Source organism: Lottia gigantea, assembly GCF_000327385.1.
Source record: "Lottia gigantea unplaced genomic scaffold LOTGIsca_6, whole genome shotgun sequence".
NCBI lineage: Eukaryota > Metazoa > Mollusca > Gastropoda > Lottiidae > Lottia > Lottia gigantea.
Genome location: NW_008710049.1, coordinates 4,756,358 through 4,778,461, shown reverse-complemented (window position 1 = coordinate 4,778,461; position 22,104 = coordinate 4,756,358). Strand labels below are relative to the sequence as shown.

General features: G+C 35.5%; 3 protein-coding genes across 3 annotated transcripts; 2 read left to right on the top strand and 1 right to left on the bottom strand.

Annotated features, from left to right (window-relative positions):
* Positions 1-935: 935 nt before the first annotated feature.
* LOTGIDRAFT_229392 (hypothetical protein) lies at positions 936-3,586 on the bottom strand (the record flags this gene model as incomplete). The annotated part of the gene is made up of 3 exons (XM_009064030.1): positions 936-1,700; positions 1,940-2,645; positions 3,063-3,586. The coding sequence occupies 3 exons, from the start codon at positions 3,584-3,586 to the stop codon at positions 1,002-1,004; spliced, it is 1,929 nt and encodes a 642-aa protein (XP_009062278.1). The 3' UTR covers positions 936-1,001.
* Positions 3,587-7,828: 4,242 nt separating this feature from the next.
* On the top strand, positions 7,829-11,508 carry LOTGIDRAFT_154831 (hypothetical protein; the record flags this gene model as incomplete). Its single annotated transcript, XM_009064029.1, has 4 exons — positions 7,829-7,885; positions 8,832-9,001; positions 9,474-9,591; positions 9,811-11,508. The coding sequence occupies 4 exons, from the start codon at positions 7,829-7,831 to the stop codon at positions 11,506-11,508; spliced, it is 2,043 nt and encodes a 680-aa protein (XP_009062277.1).
* Positions 11,509-14,688: 3,180 nt separating this feature from the next.
* LOTGIDRAFT_107391 (hypothetical protein) lies at positions 14,689-14,937 on the top strand (the record flags this gene model as incomplete). Its single annotated transcript, XM_009064028.1, has 1 exon — positions 14,689-14,937. A coding segment is annotated over one exon (249 nt), but the record flags the coding sequence as incomplete, so codon positions are not given.
* Between the last annotated feature and the right edge of the window lie 7,167 nt (positions 14,938-22,104).

Sequence of the window (22,104 nt, the reverse complement as noted above, 5' to 3'; positions counted from 1 at the left end):
AACCTGGAAAAGAATCCAATGTTACTGGTACCATCGATTTCCGTCAAAAAATGGTGAGTATAATACAAACCCAAGGTACTTGCAATCGAGCCTACATATTCGCTCTACAAGCTGCAAGAGCATTATCTCATCTTGTCACTTTTAAGACTGAGAATCATACGCCAAGTTCGTCTTAAATAGAAGAAAGGCGTTCTGCTGGAAGTGAGGACAGTATTTTAACATTTTCACACTCAGACTCTACAGCTGGGTTTTTACGAGTCGTTTGGAAAGCGGGAGAGACAAAGTCCTACCTCTCGTTTACAAATTTCTTAACATAGAATTGCCTACTCGGCCCCACGTCTAAGTATTCACAGAAACGTCATTATGAAATATTCCTTTTATAGCCTACTTATTATATTGTACACATAACATATATTTCGATAAAAAATCAACAGAAAAGAGGTTGATAGAATACATGAAATAACTCAATTAAGAGAACAAAAAGAAATACCTTGGGCCGTATTCTACTAACATTGTCTGAGTGTAGAGGTGTATTCTACTAACATTGTCTGAGTGTAGAGGTGTATTCTACTAACATTGTCTGAGTGTAGAGGTGTATTCTACTAACATTGTCTGAGTGTAGAGGTGTATTCTACTAACATTGTCTGAGTGTAGAGGTGTATTCTACTAACATTGTCTGAGTGTAGAGGTGTATTCTACTAACATTGTCTGAGTGTAGAGGTGTATTCTACTTAGATTGTCTTCCAGACCAATTCAAAAGCATTTTTTTATACATTGCGACTTATTGCTATTTTAACAATTGTGAAATAAATTGTATTATGAAGAAAGACACTTGTTCAAGGCTAATAGAATATTCTCATGTGAAGCCATAAAAGAAAACAAGTTCTGTAATATAAAAAGTCAGTTTTCCACCCTCGGGTAATAAACAATTTGTAGAGATTTTTTCAGAGTATTAATTCAATCCTTGAGACATGCTACACATTCCAATGATTAATCCTTTTTTATTTGACAATAACAACTGGTAATTTCCTTAAACCTAGCCAATTATAAAAGTCGTCCACAGGGACTTGAATGATTTTTTCCAAAATAAATTTGATCGCGAGCTGGGTGGAAATTTTACAAATATCATAAGCGGCAAGGGACATGACTATCAAACATAATTTGGCCTTAGTTTGCGGAATATTTTTTATCTCCATTTGGGAGTATTGGCAAAGTTTCTTTAAGGCATGTGTAAGCTCGGTATCTTCATTACCAACTATGTTAAACATTCGTTCTTTTAGCTCATCCAACCATTTTGATGGCATGATATCCGGAAGATCAGGATCGACGATACCGAAATCTTTCGGCTCTCTCATTCGCCACAACTGTTTCTCAAACAGCGTGGTTCCATCAATTTCACGAAGAGTGTCGAACTTATGACGGAAATTGGCGATTCGATGTCGGTTTATTTTCTTTACTTCTTCGTCACAACTTTCGCGCATTGCTTTATTCACCTTCTCCATATTACTACGTGCACGTTGACAGACGGACATCGCGTCCTCGGTATTAGTTTTGGTATTCCCGAATGCTGACGGAGCTCGTTCATTGGCTACATTCTGCCAAACTGGTTTCATGTGCTTATCTTCAATGTTCACCTCTTTAACATGAAGGTTTCGACGAGACCATCTCAAAGCTTTTGACATCATCGTAGATGGAATAACCTAAAACATAAAAATACGGAACAGCGATTTTGCTGATTACTTTAAATACTAACCATTAACATAGATGATATTGTTAAAAGTTTATTTGTTAATAGGCGAAAGATAAAGAAAAATTAAATACTCAGTTTCTAGCAGCACTAAATAACCGGAAAGGAAATTGCAACGTAAAGGTTTCAGTTAGACAATTATCGGCAATTCGTCTTTGGTAAAATCAACCTTCTAGTAGTTGATTTACTTACCTGAACCGGAAGTTCATTTTGTTCACCTTCTGTTTTATCCCCCGCATGGAGAAGATCATCCCACGTGTCCACTCGATGTTCTCTCGGCTCCAACATAGGTCTAGACATTTTATCATTGACCAAAGCACTGGTTCTACTTCCAACACCGGATGATCCAAACAAGGACAATATACGGTTCCTGCGTTTCGGAACACCAAAAGCCAACGGATGCCGATTCTCAACGTGACTTGAAATAGTAGTTGGGGTTAAGTCCACTGAAAAAGACGTATCCGTTGAAAGACGTTTCTGTAACAATGTTCCAATCTTCCCGTGTTCTCGTTCTGTCTTTCGTGATGTTTCCAGATCTTTAAGTTTGTTTCTTGTTAACGGCTGTCTGGTTTTGAGATCCACGGATTTGAGGTTTTTCATAATAGTTATAATCCTGTACAGGGTGTTCAGGAACTCAACATTATCCTTTCTTAGTCTATCTAAACGTTCTGTCAGACCACTGTTGACTCGGAGCAAACTATCTGACGATTTGTTCGATCTGGTAGAATCGGATGAGTTAGATTGCTTAGCTTGATTGTCTACTACCGACGACATTGATTCTGCAGACGCAACAGATTCTCTGGCACCACCAAACATGAAGGCAAAATCTGAGGTTGACATCAAGACCATTCCATTGATGGGTTTTTCCTTCTTATCCTCCATTCGCTTCTCGATTTTCCTTTAAAAAAAATCAGAACAATTTTTTAAAGGGATGGTAAAGAAGTTTCCTATCTGTTTTGTACCAGGGCAATTTATGGCTTCTATTTGCATCATTCAAATTTTCCAGTAAATGTCTGTGGTTCCTGTAATTATCGTATAGCAATGCTTAATCATATCATTAAACTTTTATCATCAGATAATTAATTATTAGCAGCTTTTGCGATAATTACGCCATAAAATGCTTAGTTTTACTGGAGTTGCAAAATTGATATGGTTTAATTCGTGCAAATTGAAAATTTTTTTAGAAAACCTCTTTACAATCTCTTTAAGAACTACTACTATACTGATTCGTTGATGCAAGATAAGAGTCTACAAAACTACTCTCTAAGGAATGTGGAATGACTCTCATATGATGCAACGATGTAAACATCCATACCTAATATGATCCATATAAGGCATCCCACCCTTTAAAGCAGTTTTTCGTTCATCCTGTATTTCGAGGAGATCTCGAATATTGCCGTAACCTGTTGCACTCAGACGACTGCTGAATGTTACAGGTGGCAAATCCTTCACGGTTTCTTCAAGATCGTCCTTTTCAACTGGTTGGACAACTTCTTCTTTTGGAGGTGACTTTTCATCCCGTTTGGTAGGCTTGAGGTATGAGGAATAGGATTGGTATAGAAGATCATTTACATCTAGAGTTAAAGGTCCACCAAGACATTTAAAAGGCTCACATGGTGTGCTAAAGAATCCACAATCAGTGTTCTCTCTCCGTCTTTTAAAATGGTCTTTCCAAAGATTCTCTGATCTTTCAAGAACCAATCTTCCATCCTCCCGTAACCAAACTTTGGCATCGTCATATGGTTTGAGTTCTGATCCAACAAATTTACTTTTCAATGTTTTCAGAATTTCAAGGGTGGTGGGTGTCGTCCATTTAACGGAATGTGTATTTGAAGCCATAACTTGATATACTTTTTTCGCCCTTCCAATCACGTGATTATTCTTTTCAGAACAACGTCACAATCGAACTGAATCACGACCTTTGTTGGTATCTATGTTATAACATCATAAAGGTTGAAAGTACTTATATCTGATGTACGTCACAAAGGTTTCAAAGGTTGTTGGAAACGAGTTCAAAACTGATTAATATTATTATTGGGTGTAATATTAGGAATTGTGGTATTATTTAAATGATAACTGAAATTTTTTCCTGCTTGGCGTCAGATGAGTTCATTGTACTAATTTCAGAACATCGTACTGAAAATCAGTTGACATATTAAAATGTTTTCTATATATTTTTGTATCGGGACACCTTTATGTCGTATCAATTTTCACCATTACAATTTAAGATCAGCCATCTGTGGTTTCTGTAATTCCACTGCAACTAGGTTGGTAGCATCACTAATCGCATGATATGCTGTATCAAGAGAGAATTTTTTTTTACAATCTCTATTAATATATATTAAAAATTATTCATTGTATTATAATGCATTACTTATTCGCATAAGCATTACCTAGTTACTTTAAATTCATATGAATATGACAAGGATTGGAAGAACTGGAACAATAATAGGAGTCTTCAAAATAATATTTTCCTTTTAATTCTCTATAACTTCGTGGGAACCTTTCCGCACACTTTTTGTTTTATGTCCTTATAACTGAGTCACTCTAAACTCATGAGAATTGAAAAAGGATAAGAAATACTTGAACAATCATTTGATAATCTTTAAATTGATGAGTTATCGCTCTTGGCCTTCTAACTGTTCATGATCAGATTGCAAAAACAATGCAATCAAAATTAACCAATCAAATTTCCGGTTAATATGTGATCTTTCCGTGTTTGAAGCACTTTATATTTCTTTCTAATTTGAGAAGTCACGAATTTTGAAAATTAAACGATATAAAACAAAATTAGAAGAGACAAAAATCCTTATGATAATTATCAAGTCTCATTTGAATCCAAATTAAAATCACGAAACACTACTGTCATTTTTATCAAATGTCAACAGGCAATGTGAAATTAAAAACGTTTTATCACAACCAGTATCATGAAAGACACAAAACTTTATTAATAAATAAACCCAGTACGAACGATCCGAACCACAAAAGGAAACCCGAAATCCAAACAACATATTGGTGAAACATTAGGAGCAGTTAATGAACTTTTCACATGAGGAAGTATATCAATCGAAAGTGAATAAAAACTGATACGATATATTTCAAGATAACCTAAATCCTGTAATTTCAGATTCATATAAGAAAAATTTCACTTAAATGCCTTATTTGTCAATTTTGGTGAAAGTCGATTCGATCTTCAATAGCCGTCCGAAGTGACGTGCCCCACTGCATGGCTGACAGACTGCATAACACAACGTTAATTATTTGTGATTAGACGGTTCCAGCATAACCATAGTCAAACTATCTAGAAGAACGTCTGTCACATGGTATGATAATTATTGCGTCAGAAATATTCCATTATGATATAGGGTGCGAGTACTTAATGTTAGTGTAATACCCAAATTTATGAAAATATTTTATATAAAATTTGGATTACATAGCAAAAAAAAAAAGTCAAGAGATCTATAAAACAAAAAATAGACTCTGTCTTGATACATTACATTTAATTAAAACTGTTAAGATTTATCATTTATGTTGAAATAAAAGCTGGAATCACCTGAAATTGCATGGAAATATGACTGTTTCTGTTGTTAATGTGCTATGGAAGTGATATAACGATATAGTATGCGATGATTTAATGTCGTCCATTGTGTAGGTTACAAAACATAGACCTTGTCTTGATACAGACGCATTACGTTGAAAACAGGTAATTTTTTATCATTTATGTTGAAATAAAGGCGAGGAATTTACTGAAATCACACTTAAAGAAGAAAAGGTCGAGCGACATCGTGTCTCCAATTTCACATTAGCCAAGTTTATGATTCTCATAGAAAATAAGAATGAAGGTTTTTTTATATACTGTAATGATGATAAGAAAGGAATTTCGTAGATTTATGAAAAAACGAACCTAAATAGAAAATCGGGAAGCCATTTCAATCGAAAGGCATGTCAATTGCACCAGTATATGTAAGATTTCAAAGTATTATACTATTTAGAGTAATAGGTATCCACCTGTGATCAGTGGCGGAGTCAGGTTTACGTCCGAGAGAGGGGAGAAATACCTGAGGTTGCCCGCATTTCTAACCTAGTTGAGAGATTTTTGCCCGAAAAATACGTCTTCGGGGCAGCGAGTAACCACCTGTCCCATTAGTTAATGTATTTCAATACAACAAACACCCATATATCATCTCATTCATCTGCCGTAACTTTGGTTATCTTTACATCAGATACACCTTTGGGGTCCCTTCCCATACATAGCTTAGTTAATCTTACAACGGCTTATCGTCTGTCCCGTCATTTCTCGAAAATCAACAATGTTAGTATTTCGTTAACGACGAGAAAGTATGGCTGTCAGAAAGTCTGTTGAACTTCAAAAAGTTTCTCAATTTGTTCACATGAAAAAATCACCCCGTTGGGTTGGACAAACAAAACCATTTTTGTCTTTCAGATCGACACTGAAGTAATTCATTGACGGTTGAACAGTAGGTTAACGCAGTTGCTGTCCTGGTACCAATTTCATTCATCCGTCTTATTTGGCCCAAACAGGAACCGAAAAGTGCTCCGAAAATTTTTCATATGTTTCATTTTCATTTTACTCTAACAAACAACATTTTGTGATGTCTCTACAATTGGTTATATCAATTCTTAGTCAAAAACTGTATCTCTTTATTGCTTGTTTTGACGATTAAAATCAGATAGTGACAATAGTTAGCGACTAATTTAAATTAAGTGTCCCATTAATATCACTTTATTGTCTCTTCTTATTTAATAACACACAGCCTGAGTTCTACAGTAAAATAATATGACCTTTTGAATGAATATATATTTATTTTCTAGAGGCATTTAGTGACGACAGTTCTAGCCCAGATCTTTATCACAAGTCAATAAATCATAAATCATTATTTAACTTTCGCTTACAAATCGTTTTACTTTTTTGTCAACGAAGTTGCGAAATCTCAGAAGTAACCAGAGTGTTTAACAGTAGCTATTTGTATGGATTATCATTTAAAGTAGTGCCTCTGTTTTGCGGACTAACATTGGATTATGCGATTTCGAATGTCATTAGTGCAAGGAAATGCACAAAGGTCGTTTGGTTTTGAGGACGTCCACGGATGGTATATGGTTTTAACTGCAATTTGGAAAAATAGTGGTAAAATATGATTAAAATGTCCAGGCATTTCTAATGGGACTCGTTAAAATAAATCTGACTTCGAAAACCGAAATAAGATAAAAATCCAGATTTTAAGAAATTCTGTAATCTGATTAGATAAAAAAAATATAATCAAAATCGATTTTAGTGATTGACCAATCATATGATAGCAACACAAAAATCGTCTTTATTTAAGTTCTCCAGAATAAAGCCCTGAAAAAGTAGAAAATCTAAAGTTAATGACTTTCTAGGAAGCAGTTCGACGACATTCCCTGAAAACTCATTGACTACACTCCAGGATTAAATTCAACCTACTAACAGAAATAGAACTATCGACCTGTGTGTGATCTGCCATCAGACCAGAAATTGCTAAATAATGGAGATTAAAAATAAAAAAAATCAGCTCGTTAATGTCATTTTATTCTCCGGAACTCATTTCAAAACACATTTACTATCAATTATAAAGTCGATTTCAAAATAAATTTACTTCCGGTAGATGTCAAGTATACCGGAAGTATGATTTCGCGCCCTGTAATGACAATATCCGCGCCAAATGGATTTTCTATTACTGCGAGAAAGAACGGTAATCAATGAATATTACTCTTTAGAAATATAATTTTTAAAGATTCCAGAATTCAATACTGCAATTAAAGAACTTGGTTCCGAATAAAAATTATTTAACTTTCGAAGCATTTAAGAGTTAATTTCAATTGGGGAATGATGAAATTAGGAGGGGCCCTGACGAGTCTGAAGAGGATAGAATTATGCATGACGTATGGCGATATTCTGTCAAAGGTTTTCGTGCCTTTTGTTTAAGTATCGGAAACATTAAATAGCTTCTTTACTTGGTAGTCTGCGGTTTCCATACTTTAAGAAAATACAGATTACGACATCCTTTGAAGTTTGTTTGTAAAGTACATGTGTAAGTACAAAGAATGGAAAAAACTCTACTGAATTTCTTTAAATTACAGAACATCAAAGTCAAGGAAATGGTAATTTTCTGACAGAGCATAAATCTACCCTTATGCTGAAATCCTTTTATTTTCAAATAATTGGGAATAAGTTTTGTGTTTACGTGTGTTATCACGAAATATTCAACCAGGAAGTTAAACAATTAACATAGAAAGATTTTAACATTCTAGTGGCCTATATCACCCACTCCCTCTTTGTCTACGTAAGGCTACTACGAAAGATGGCCTAGACTGATTGCTTTAAATCTTTGTAATTGACCGAGTCTACAATGGCTATTGTCAATCCACATCCGTTTTGATGATGGGAAACATTGATTAAAATAATTAAGTTATTATGGCAATGTCTTCGAATTTTAATTCTTTGCTCGAAAAATCGATAAATATAACATCCACGAATACAAATATCAAATATAAACTGACAAAACTTGTAGGGGTTGCCTATTTGTTTTGGATGTAAACTGTTCGTTTGGGACTTGTAGATCGAATATGCTTAATCGTTTTTATCTCCCTTGAAATCGTCGTTATAGAAAATTCAATGAAAACTGCCAGACTATAACCTCAGAAACCAATTGAATAACCAATCAGATTGCTTTATTGTCTGGATTTTATTTAAGCAAAGTTTTCGAGAATGACATCCCTGTCTTGTCTAGCGTACACTTGATAATTTGAATACGTTTAATCGAAAATAACTAAATCTTATCTTATTTCAAAGATCCCTTCATCATTGTTTTTGTTGTTTGAAAAGGGAGACATTCTTATCTCGATCCTGAATGTAATTATTTAAAATTTATTTAAATTGTAATCATTTTGTTTTTGAAAATTTCTAGACTCCAACTATTTAAAATCTTTTCATATGTCTTTTCCTTTCAATCATTTTGTTGCAGTTTCAGACATGGCCTCGTAACCCAACCTCCAAATCTCGATCCCAATTGTTCCTTTTCGAACTCATTCAAACTTTTTGTTTCAGACATTTGGTTGTTTTGCCTCAGGAAGTATGGAAATTTTAATTGATTTGAAAAGGTTTGAGCAAGGTTCCAACCCTGATCATGGTATTCAAGTCAAGACTTACGGTGATACAAGTCATGGTTGTGCTACCACAGGTTATACTTATTCTGCTGATGATGGTCATGGTGTCCAGTGAGTATTATATAACAACCTATGTACTAATGATCCGATCGAAACCCAAAATCCAAAAGAACATTTGGTGAAACCTTCGTAGCACCGTGTGAACTTTTCATAAGAGGAAGTATATCAACCATTTAGTGTCACGCCTTGTAACAGATATACCCTAATAAAGAAAATATGAACTGGAACTTTTAACTGAACTTAAATTCTCGCATATCGACCCGTCTCCCTCCCTCCTAGTCATGTGTATTGTAATACTAGAACATGATACTCTATGACTAATACCTGTAAGTCTAAGAGGAAAGTTCCTCATGACAAAAAATGAAAATATATACTTTAGTGCATTTGCTAAAAAAAAGTCGAACTATACAGTTAATATAACTTTGATATATCAATGGAATCCGTAGAATACACCAGATCCACTTTACCTTTCCTAACCCCACCTAGTTTCATTTGACAATAATGAAGTAATTCTTGTTTGTAGAATGTTGGGAGATCTTGGAACACTGCCACAAGATGGTGAAGGCAATATGTACACAATGATTAAGAATAAGAAAGCTAAGCTGTCTGGTCCTCTGTCTATTATTGGTAGAGCTGTCGTGGTGAGTAAAAAAGGAAATTTTACAATATCATTACCCTAGTTTATTCATAAGGATTGCAAGTAAATTAAAATTTTTTGTCCTACAAGTGACAAAGGGCTTCATATTGCCAATTTATCAGAAATATATCGAGATTTATTTTTCGAAACATCACAACCGATCAACCTCTCCATCTTTTAAAAGGACATTTTTTTTCCAAACGTCTCTTTTTATCAATTTCAGGTATATGATGGTGCCTTCAATCCATTCAGCCAGAATCCAATCAACGCCCCAATCCTTGGATGTTGTGTCATCGGCTACTCAGATGGATCCAGATGGACAACCTCTAGAAATTCAGCCGTCATCAGTGGAGCATCTCTTCCTCAAGGAACTGGTATCAGATCTGGAATCCATCAAGTAGCTCCACCCCATCACCCATCCGCTCCACACCCAAGCTCTGGATTCCACCAGCCATCATCCTTCCATAACCAACACCCAGCCATGTCCTCTTATCATCAGCAACCTCGCCAAGATTTCGGGAACGATTTCGGGCTCGGCGGACATGATTCTATATTTGGCGGAAGCCCAATTTCCCATCATCAACCTGTTTTCGCCTTCGGAGGAAGCTCTCACGCTCAAGCCCATAACAGATTTAACAACGGTGGCAGTCTAGGTCCTCATATTCCTGACTTTGATAAAGCTCAAAGCACTCCTATCTACAAACGACGAGAAGGTGACATCCGGTCTCCATTATTTGGTGAAGATCCCAAACCCTTGTTCGATAACAGCCATAGTTCATTCTTCCCAAGCTTTGACCAGGATACTTCCTTCAAGAATGAGAAGAACGACGTGATTCACTCCAAAGATCAAGATGACGAACAAGCCAATGATTCTGATGGACAATATTCTGATGATAGTGGTAGACAAGGGGCTACATATGACGATGGGCAATACGGGCATCAACACGGACGAGGTGAATATGACCAAGGATCCGACAGATCTTCATCCGATTCTGGATCATACGATGGATCTGATTCATCCAATCAGCAAGACGATAGATCGCGATCAAACGATGACTATAACGGAAGCCAAGGAGACTCAAATGGTGATTATAGTTCATCTAGTTCCAGCTCCAGCAGCAGTGATGGTAAATACTCCGGGCAGGATAATGGTTCTTCAAATGATTACCGAGATGGTCAGGAGGAGTCTCAAGGACAGGATCAATACCAAGGTGATGAACAACGAGATTCTAACAACGATTACCAAAATAAGGATACTTCCAAAGGACGAGAACAAGCTCAGTATGAAGACGACCAAGATCAACAGAGCTACCAGGATTCCAATGACCAGGAGGGTGATCAACAAGATTATCAAGGACGAGAAGGTGCGTCAAATGACGACTCTCAAGATACTGAAGAGGGTGCTGCCAACACCGACGAAGCTTCAGAAGGTCAGGAGCAACAACCCATTGAGAAACAAGCATCTGCCGCTTATCAGCCCGAATCTCCTCAACCAGCATCTTCAGCTGAGACACCAGATCAATCTGCTGATATCCATTCAGCCCAGGAAGAACATACTGGAGAAACTGTCGCACCAATTCACAATTTACCAGCTGGAGATGAACATCTCGATCATCTCGATCACCTCGATCACGAAGGACATGACAGTCTTCCTGTTGATGAACCTCACAGTGTATCTCATGCTGGTATCATTTCTCCAATTGATCATGAAGCCCACCAAGACCATACTGATCATATTGCTGCTCCAATCGTTCCCCTACATATCGACCACGGTGGGGTTATTCACCCGGATACACCTGTTGTGCCTATCACCGAGGAGAGCAATGCTCCTGTCCCCGATGCCCAATACGTTGCATCTCCTGCTGCTGATCAATATGTTTCAGCAGCCCCAGATAATGGTGTCAGCACTGCACCTCAATAATGGTTATAGTTATAGGGTTTGGTATTTACCTTAAAAATAAAATGAATTTGACGAGAAAAACATTTTCATTTAATTGGGAAATATGAGCAGACAGATTGTAAATTGGTCTAACATAAGGCTTTTTGTAGAAAGGGGAGGGGAGGTCTTCTATCTGATCAGCAAAACTGGAACCCTGCTCGGAATTATGTGAGTTAAAACGTATGAACAGATCCTGATTGGTACTGATACTGAAAAAAGTTCACCTGATAAATGGATGCAATTTGCCTCCGCTTTTTTAATCTCTAGACTATTCTTTGTAAAGACATTTGAAATTGAACATGCACGGTGGTTCAGCTACCATAGGGACTGTTTGAACCAAGTCCACTGACCAACACCCATTAGTAGACCCCCGCTCCCAGACTTAAATACATAATTTATCAACCAAAGTATTCCAATGTTATCAAACAAGGCAAATACCAATTAAAAGTGAAATAACATTAATCTTTAAACCTTCCATAAACAGACATTAAATTGACATATGGAGGCGTCTCTAGAGAGAGCTTATTTAAACTAAAAAATGCGAGTGGCTACAACTCATTTAAGTTCATGGGCCCCCTTTCCAGTTGAGCTACTGATCATGCACTCACTCTAACTGGAATATCAGGTTTTCATTTTGTAATCTTCCAGACGAAAATTATTATCCAACAAATAATTGAGGCATTAATTCTGAAAGGTATGCTTACTCTTAAAAAGAGGTTAAGGTTGATTCACCTGATAAGATTATCTGATAAGTATTACCTAAACAGGATTTAATTCAAACGGCCTCCGTGAATGTAAAGAAGAAAGTGCCGAGGATTGCCGAATGGATTTGATCGTGTTATTTATTTTGCGTTCCCAAATGATAGAGCTCAGATTGTGTAATATTTACATGCACGAATGCTTTCATCGCACACTTGTAAATGAATAGTGCCTGTTTCGGACCTAGGCCCTGGCTTTCTATGAGTTAAATTATCATTTCACCTTAACACTATATGTGACAATAATGTAGATTTCTTTTAACGTTCCAATTATATTGAAAAGGAATCTTGAAGAGACCGGAATTGAGTTCTATTAGTTATTTCGAGGTCTACATTACTTTATAGAACAGCAATTTTATTTCTCAAACATAATTTGATTCGTTTAATATTAGATTCCAGATTAGCTCAAATGCACAAAATCACAACTGTCTTTTATCATGTAAGCTCCCAGGCAACGATTTGTGTCATTATTAATAATTGGATATTTAATTCATGCATAAACTGAACATGTATTTCATCAAACATGTTCATATTTCCTAAACTAAAATTAGAGAAATAATCTGTATCTAAACGGTTTGACATCTTTCATTAAAATCGGTTAAATGCTATAAAGGGTGTTATATGTCAACTAAACGGGTTAAAAAGAGTAGGATGGATTGGTATAGGTATATATAGGATTGTGTAATTATTTTCACTCTTTACTTAGAGCTTGTGAAAGATCCTTCCACGATTAAAATTCGTAACAGATTAGGGTAGTGCAGCACAAAATCGATTTTTCAGTGATAAATGTACATAGTTAAATTTTTTGACTAGAGCACATCTCATCTCAATCTGTAACTTGTTTCTGATAAACAATCCTCGTCAGGACAGATTTATTGCAAATTTGAGTCATCTTTCTTGAATTGAGCATTAGTCGTACAAGCAAATTAAGGAAACTCACGGAACAAGAGCAAGAAGTCGATCATAAAAATAGTCTACAGTAGGAAGACCCTGACTAGATATCATCTCATGCTACCGGCATGTGTTTCGAATGGGGACTAACTAAAAAAACAACAAAGCTGTGGAAACTTTTTATAATATAACAAATCAGACTAAAATAAATTTCAAGTGAAAACAAGTTTTTATTTTAATCTCGATATAGAACCGAGGGCTATATTATTACATCATATTTCATTCACTTAAAATTCATATAATTCCTCCGATTTCATTCTCGGTTATAATTTGAATTTGTAGAATTTATATCAAGGACACACTCTTTTGTGAACAGATATTACAAATTTAGTAATCCGTTTTAAGTAAAAGAAAATTCATTTGTACAAATCAAAAAAGATTCTTAAATCAAATCTAAAATCGAATTTCATGATCACAATTGCTAAAAGATTTGTCACAAAGCACCTAAATAAATGCATTTTGTTTGCTTCAATTTGCTTTGAGTTCAAATATTTAAAATACGTACAAATCAAAACTTCAGCTATAATCAAAATCAATGAGATCCTAATAGCCTATTGTCATGTTCATAATTGTGAAACTTTTTGTTTATGTCTTCAGGGACAAAATATTATTTGATTCAGAATCAAAAGTCAGCAAATGATTATGAGTTTGTTCCAAAAAAAAGATCTGGCAGCGAACTAGTTTGTCAATTATGTTCTCATTTTTTTGGATGATAAAAGACAATTCTCGGATTCAGATGAGCGAATTCGATTTACCAGGTAGCCTTGACAATTAATAATTATTATGCGTGGTAGGGACTACATGCACCTGAAGAAATTCCAGATGTCCCCCTGGGCCAATGATCAACTTGTCTCCAACTACTTTCCGTCTAGTCGAGGTTAGGGGAAAGAAACTGTACGTTTATTTCCGCCTTCAATTAACTAATAAGCACGCTGTCTTTGGTTTCAATTATGTAAACTGCTGCCTTCAGCGATAAACAATAGCATACGTGTCTATCTGGTCTACCTAACAGACAGATTCAGACTGGAACCCTCGGTTTTATGTGGTTAGAGTTACATCATAATTGTCACGTTATGGTGACATTTAGATCAATGTCATCTAGTTCGATTATCAGATTGTGTCTGTCTACATATGTACTTGATATCAAAGGAAAATGAAATAACATGGTGTGTTACACTCCTTTCTGCTTCTAATTGGAATTATGAAGGCAGACAAGTAGAGCGTGATTGCATCTGAAGCCCTCAGTTTGATTTGGTCAGATTAACACAATGATAGTGACGTTATGCTGATATTGAAATCAATGTAATTAAGTACCATCATCCTGGTTTAATCTGGCTAAATCTGTACTTGGTTACATCTGTACTTGGTTACGTCTGTATTTGGTTATATATGTACTTGATTACAGTTGTACTATGTTACATCTGCACTTGGTTACATCTGTATTTAGTTACGTCTGTACTTGGTTACATCTGTATTTAGTTACGACTGTACTTGGTTACATCTGTATTTAGTTACGACTGTACTTGGTTACATCTGTACTTGGTTATACCTGTTCTTGATTACACCTGTACTTGGTGTTACTTGTACTTGTTACATTTGTTCTTGGTTACGACTGTACTTAGTTATATCTGTACTTGGTTACACCTGTACTTGGTTACACCTTTACTTGGTCATATCTATACTTGATTACAATTGTACGTAGTGTTATTTGTACTCGGTTACATCTGTACTCGGTTACATCTGTGCTTGGCTACATTTTTACCTGGCTACATTTTTACCTGGCTACATTTTTACCTGGCTACTTCTGTATCTGGCTTCTTCTGTATCTGGCTACTTCTATACTTGGTAACAAAGAAAATGAAATGAAATTAATTCTAATTGTGTTACGTCTCCTTTCTGCAATTGATTTTATTCATGAAGGCAGACGACACCGTGCAGGGTACAATTGTAAGCCATTGACATAGTTGTTACCATTTTTAGATACAGTGTAGCGAAGATAAAGTTTCAGAATTTAATCCCGGAGTTTTTGAAAACAAACATCATAGCTTAAACGATCGGAATCGTACAAAACCGAGAGCTCTGATTGGTTGATGTTAACGAAGGGGTGATATAGACCAATCAACGTTTCAAAATCTAATTAATTTAAGAATTTTTAATAGATTGCAGCAAGCAAACCGCAAATTCAATTTTAGTGCAGAAGCAACGTGCATAAAACTGAGTAGGAACAAATTGGCATTGAAAATAATAACTATCTGTCGTTTATCTGAATCTAGGTCAACACAATAATAGCACAGAAAAATAATTCAATTTGCTTCTTCTGGAGGCAATTCATTAACTTTCTGGAGAAAATTTCCAGAAATATTGAATAAAATCAAAGATTGTGTCGTGTTATTAAAGTAGAGTGTCAAACTGTCAGAAACTCTGTTAATCACTGGTAAAAAATCTTTATAACTCAAAACTTAGAGAAATAATTCAACCAATTTGCTGATGGGTTTTCAGATGTTCAAAATAGCATTTCTTGTCAATTGCGACGTATTTAGACATTTGTACGCATGAAAATGAAGTTTTTTGTTAGATTGTACATTGTGACAATATCATTTGAACACATTTTGGCAAAGATTTGTAAATATACAATATTTGAGAATGTATACATTAACAATATTGCGACAGTAACATCGTTAGAAATAGATGGATACTGAATAAATCCCAGGCTTGGAGAACATCTAATTTGATAAAGTAAATTGTGGCAACGATTCAGAAAATTTCACAAAATATGAGTACATAATACATATAATCAACAAAGCTTTCGCATTTCATATTGAAAACAGAGCGAACATTTTCAAACTGAATATATTGTCTGATTTACAATCCTCCCACACACTGTCACAATACTAATTTAAGCCCTACATCTTCTCATTACAAATATTGCAACCCAGCGGAAGTAGAAAGCATCAGTAAAAAAACGTGACTAAATTGGAGTTTATGACTTCATTGTGAAATTAGAAGAAGAGCGTGAACATAAAGTTTCATTATAAGTTTAATTTCCGAGGTAAAATAGACACTTAAATCATGATAAGTAATGGGTAGAATCTAATGCAATTTAAAAGTTAAAAGAAATGTATTTTCTTGAAAACGAATGGTTGAGTAACATCGAAGGTAATTTCCCGTGATACCAGTGAACCAGTTAAATTCGTCAGTATATTTTAAAGATGGCCTTACTGTTCTCTAAATAGAGTTGAAATTCTTTAAACTGCCATACCACCAGACTTAGTGGTGTTTCTAGGAATGTGAGAAGGGGCCACAGAGACCCCCGCCCCCATCCCCTCCGTAGAAACGCCAATGACTACTGGAAACAGAGGTTTAGTTCACTAGACCACAAAAGATCAACATTTTGAAGCAATAAACTTATTCGGAATTCGTTTCATATTCCACTTTTGCAATTTCCGCAATATCTCTTTAATTCGCTTATTTGATAGATCTGGCACAATTCATCGATCGTTTTTAAGTCAAATTACAAAGTAATCATTTTCCTTTAAATCGCGTCTATTTTCTCTGTACCAGACCATGTGACTGTCAATAGACGACTTTAAATAGAGGATAATTTAGTATAAAAACATCAAGAGAGAAGACTTAAAACATGACAGGAATTTGTATAGCTTGACAATTTACTGTCAATTTAACATAGAGACAGCTTGACAAGTACAAATCTTTATAAAGCTTCACCTACTGGACAACAGACCTAGTTAACTTACATAAAGACAGTTTGTCAAGTTCAATAACTTTATATTACTTAATTTACTGGACTTTAGTCCGAAACATTTGTCTCTATTCCAGCCTCTAATAGCTATTTGGTCGGAATAGACAATGTTAAATGTGGACTTTCCGCATCTCCACAGGTGCGGGTTTTTTAGATACTTGCCTCTGCAAAACCCAAGTATATTTGGAAAGATGACTATTATTGTAGTTCAGTGATACCATCATTAACTATCTACATCATCTATGTCACGTCTCCAGTTCCATCAATTAAAACTACGTGTGCAGCCAAAAGTTCAAAAGTAACAGAGTCGCGTGACACTCTCTTACAGTCATCGTTATTATTATTATTATGAAAACGCATCTTTGGAGGTGTGGAATAAATCCCCATTTAACAGGAGCTTTTTCTAATTCTCAGCGAGTAATATAATGCTTAATGTGTAATGTACCAACTGGGCTTTATTTTCAGTTTGTGTTCGTACAACATGCCAACATGTGTTTCTAATACAAAATCCTAAATAGAACATCTGAAATACGGCGTTTACATTTGCATTTGTACAACCCTTCTAATCAACTAAGTTAATATCTTACATTAGAGTAATAATCATTGCTGATTAGAAACTAGTTTCAGACAAAGATTACTATAGCCACCAGCTGAATCTGACAAATAGTCATCTAAAGAAGAATTGGGTAGACGCCTAGATTGCTGTATAGTAGGAAATAGGTCTATTTAGAGTGATAAAGTACTAAATCTCAACAAGACAGTTAACCAAACAGTTTGATGAGACCATTGATGAATTTACCCCACAATGAGTTGATTAGTAGTTTTGCGAGATATCGTAATCAGTAAACTGTCTCTATACTAAATATTAACCTATCATTCAATCTCATTCACTAATGACTCTGTTAGTTCAACTATCACTGGAAGACATCACTTTTATTCCACAAGGTCGTCGACTTTAGACTGAAAATACCATTCGTCAACCGAGATTAACCTATCACAAACCTCATAGCCAGCTGTATCGTCTCTAGTTATACGTTCAATAACGACACCACAAACTGCATCAGTTAGCCTGTTACAAGTGTTTGTCGACATCAAATTGTTCAATTTGGCTACACCTTTTTTTTATCAAACATTCACGATGAAGCAATAACGTGTTGTTCGGTGTACCTCGTGCATGACGGTGAAGAACCTCTATCCAAATTAACCACTAATTGAATTATCGTTGGAGTAGTATTTTCGTCTTATTGCATGTTCACGAATACTTAACTGCTGTGATCTATGGAACTGATAGGCACAATTAATTTAGCAGCATTCATGATTAAGTCCTGCCTTGAAGTTAGATGTGTTAAAGTTCCTTAATACGAAAAATAAAACGCTTATTGTAAAAAATTTTTTGTTTAAGATGCATAATCGCGAAAGCATATTTGATGTCACTGACGGGCCCAATTAATTGTGGTGGTTGGACAAACACACACTGAACGTAATTGCAATAAATCTGAAAAACGAGACGAAGTAATTTCTACAACAATTGAATTATAACTGGATTTCTAACCCGTATAACAGTTTTACTTGACAATAACCATTTATATTAACCGACAAATTAGATTCCAAACCATCTCGCCAATTATCATTACTTTAGGACAAAACGTAATAAATTGTGGTAAATAGCCATAACCTAGTCTAATAAAAGAAAAAGGTTATATTATTTTACACGGAAGAAATAAAGTGAAATATTAATAGTAGAATATGGACAGACAAAGCGAATGATTTAATAAGACTATATCTATTTCTTGGATATCTCATATCGTATATTAGTAAATGGACTCTAATCAAACCGTGTCTATGTTATTATAGGACCCATTAAAATATAGGATTGCTTTTACCATTTCCTCTGGCAATTTTCAGTCTGATATCATAAAGGATAAACTTTGTGATGGCGGTTTTATTAAATTGTTCGAGACTTAAAATAAAAGCACTAAGTAATCCAATAACATGTAGAATGATTACTAAGTCTTATAGTTATAATAGATTATAAAAGCTTTGGTGTCCTTGAACGTTCCTATTGCATACAATGCATAATGCCACTATGTTATACCAGAAGGTGGTACTGTTGCCTGATAATTGAGGTCAATATTTGTTTGAAATGAAGACACTAAGGTCGGTTGGCTGTTTAGTAGATGACAAGTTAACGTTCGCTTCCATCAGAAGCTGGTGTCACAGACTAGGTTTGTTGGTAGATCGTCCGCTTCCATCAGAAGCTGGTGTCACAGACTAGGTTGGTTGGTAGATGACAAGTTAACGCCCGCTTCCATCAGAGGCTGATATAGCATACGAAGTTGTTAGATAGATGACAAGTTAACGTCCGCTTCCACCAGAAGCTGGTGTCACAGACTAGGTTGGTTTGTAGATGACAAGTTAACGTCCGGTTCCATCAGAAGCTGGTGTCACAGACTAGGTTCGTTGGTAGATGACAAGTTAACATCCGCTTCCATCAGGAGCTGGTGTGACAACCTAGTTTGGATAGTAGATGACAAGTTAACGTTCGCTGCCACCAGGAGCTGATATAGTATTCTAAGCTAGTAGGTAGATGACAAGTTAACGTTCGCTTCCATCAGGAGCTGGTGTCACAGACTAGGTTGGATGGTAGATGACAGGTTAACATCCGCTTCCATCAGAAGCTGGTGTCACAGACTAGGTTGGTTTGTAGATGACAAGTTAAAGTTCGCTTCCATCAGAAGCTGGTGTCACAGACTAGGTTGGTTTGTAGATGACAAGTTAACGTTCGCTTCCATCAGAAGCTGGTGTCACAGACTAGGTTGGATGGTAGATGACAAGTTAACCTCCGCTTCCATCAGAAGCTGGTGTCACAGACTAGGTTGGATGGTAGATGACAAGTTAACCTCCGCTTCCATCAGAAGCTGATGTCACAGACTATGTTGGTTGGTAGAGAACAACTAAACGTCCGGTTCCAGGAGAAGCTGATATCGCTGGTAATTGTTGATAGTAGTGGTAGTTGGTAAGATCTTAAGAATAATGTCCCTATACACATTTTTTACAGTATCGTAAGGTTTGAATCGGATTTTTTGGTTTGCCAATCGGGTAACTCCATGGTTACGGCCATGTTTGTTGGAGATGGTGTCGTGGGTAGACGAGAATAAGAACTGTACTAAGTCACTTAATTGTTATGTCTTGAAGCTATCGTTATTACCTCTCTGTACTGATATTTAATTGATCGATTGACAATGTGTTTTTTCAATTCAATTCTTATCTAATGAAGTTAATAGGTTATAAATTATCAAAGTACACAGTCAATTTAACTATAATTATATAACAGTGGTTAGCCCACAAGTTTGTTGCACTAAAGAATAAGGTGAACATTATATGGTTCAGATCAGCAGAGTGCAAAAGAATGACTTTACATGTCGTTTTAAACACGTTGTTTTGCTAACCAGGCGAGAAATACCATATAATGTCATGCAGTGTTAAATGAGAGTAAGTTTCCATCTTGTACTATGCTATGAATTCCATACAGTTTTCATCTTGAAGAAGAAAATCTTCATACGAATTTCTCATTTCCAATTGCTGTTTCCTATGACATACAGTCTCATAAAGATAAAGAAATGTTTACTAAGATGTATCGATGTTCAACTCTCCAGAGATGTTTAATAACATTTACACTCATGAATCCCTGGCATTGAATGACAAGAAATTTTTCAATGCCTCCAAACGTATAGAGTGTTCTTTGGTATTATGTCAAGCAAACGTTGACATGAATTTATGAATTTATCCTTTTATGAAGTATAGTATTATCTTAACTTACTGCTACATATCTCATAAAACTTATAATTGATAAATAAAACTCATTATCTGAAACCAAGACAAACAATGACGGTACACCAGTGACTGATTCAAAATGCGGCAGTTCTGTAGAGCGGATATATAGGTGCAAGCCTCACACGGAGCGTCTGAGAAAGTTCTCCCCTTAGAAAATGTTTGAAAAATAGCATTGATTTGTTGCATTCTGCCACATGTTTGGGGAGAAAAAGGATAAAAATCATACTTTTAAATTTTGTTAGAAATGAAGTCGGGGTACAAATCATTTTCTAAGAGCGCTGCCACTGCTGCTCAACAAGGAATGTAAGTGAATTTATTGTCCTCTGTAATCAGAAACTGCTTTTATTGAATTAATAATATCCATTTTATTATTGATGATTATGATTCCATTCTTGAACGTATACTTATAGTTGTGTAATGGTTCGGGCAAGTACGTGTGTACTGATAAGGTGGTTCAGCTGCACTCAACGAGATTTTAAGAAGGAATGGAAGAAAATAACTATATTCGAAAATTTTATATTTAACATTTTGGTTCTCGTATACCAACTTGGCCAAACCTCAAAGGCAAGTTCTCACTCGATCAATGATTGATGATTAGTTAAGAAAACAAGCTAACATTTAATTCGTTGATACATTGCACTCTTCTACCTGACAATTTATGGCAATAGCATTAATAAAGCTAATTGATGTCCACGGCTAACAGCATCTTTACTATCTTTTTTTGTAATATCAAAATCGTGATACCAAACAAAGAATATGTCGGTACATTCATGTCATAACCTACTATATCATCAACGGGTACAGATATAGATTTAATTCACTTGGTTTTTTTGATTGAAATAATCATCAGTCCAGACAAGTTTTTATGGATTCCCAGAAAGAAAAGCTCTTATTTTATTATGATAAAGGAATTGGTATGAAAAGTTAAAGATATCCTACAAAGCCAGAGTATAATAATGAAGTCAATCAAATCGTGCTAAAAATAATGAAACTTTTTTTCAATTTTATAGAGGAATACATAGAACAATAGAAAGGGGTGAGGGAGTGGCTGGTTTATATGGTATATTCACGTGGTGTCAGAATCGGGTGTTACGCACGCTGTGTTGCCATAACCAGGTTTTACGGTAGCACTCTACTGCTGTAGGATGATACCACTTTGACACAAAAGTATCAAGGGAAATACGACGACAGATAGACTCGCTTATTAAATGGACAGATACGCCATATATTTTGGAGGGGGGGGGGGGGGGTGATTTTAGACTTGAATATATTTAAATA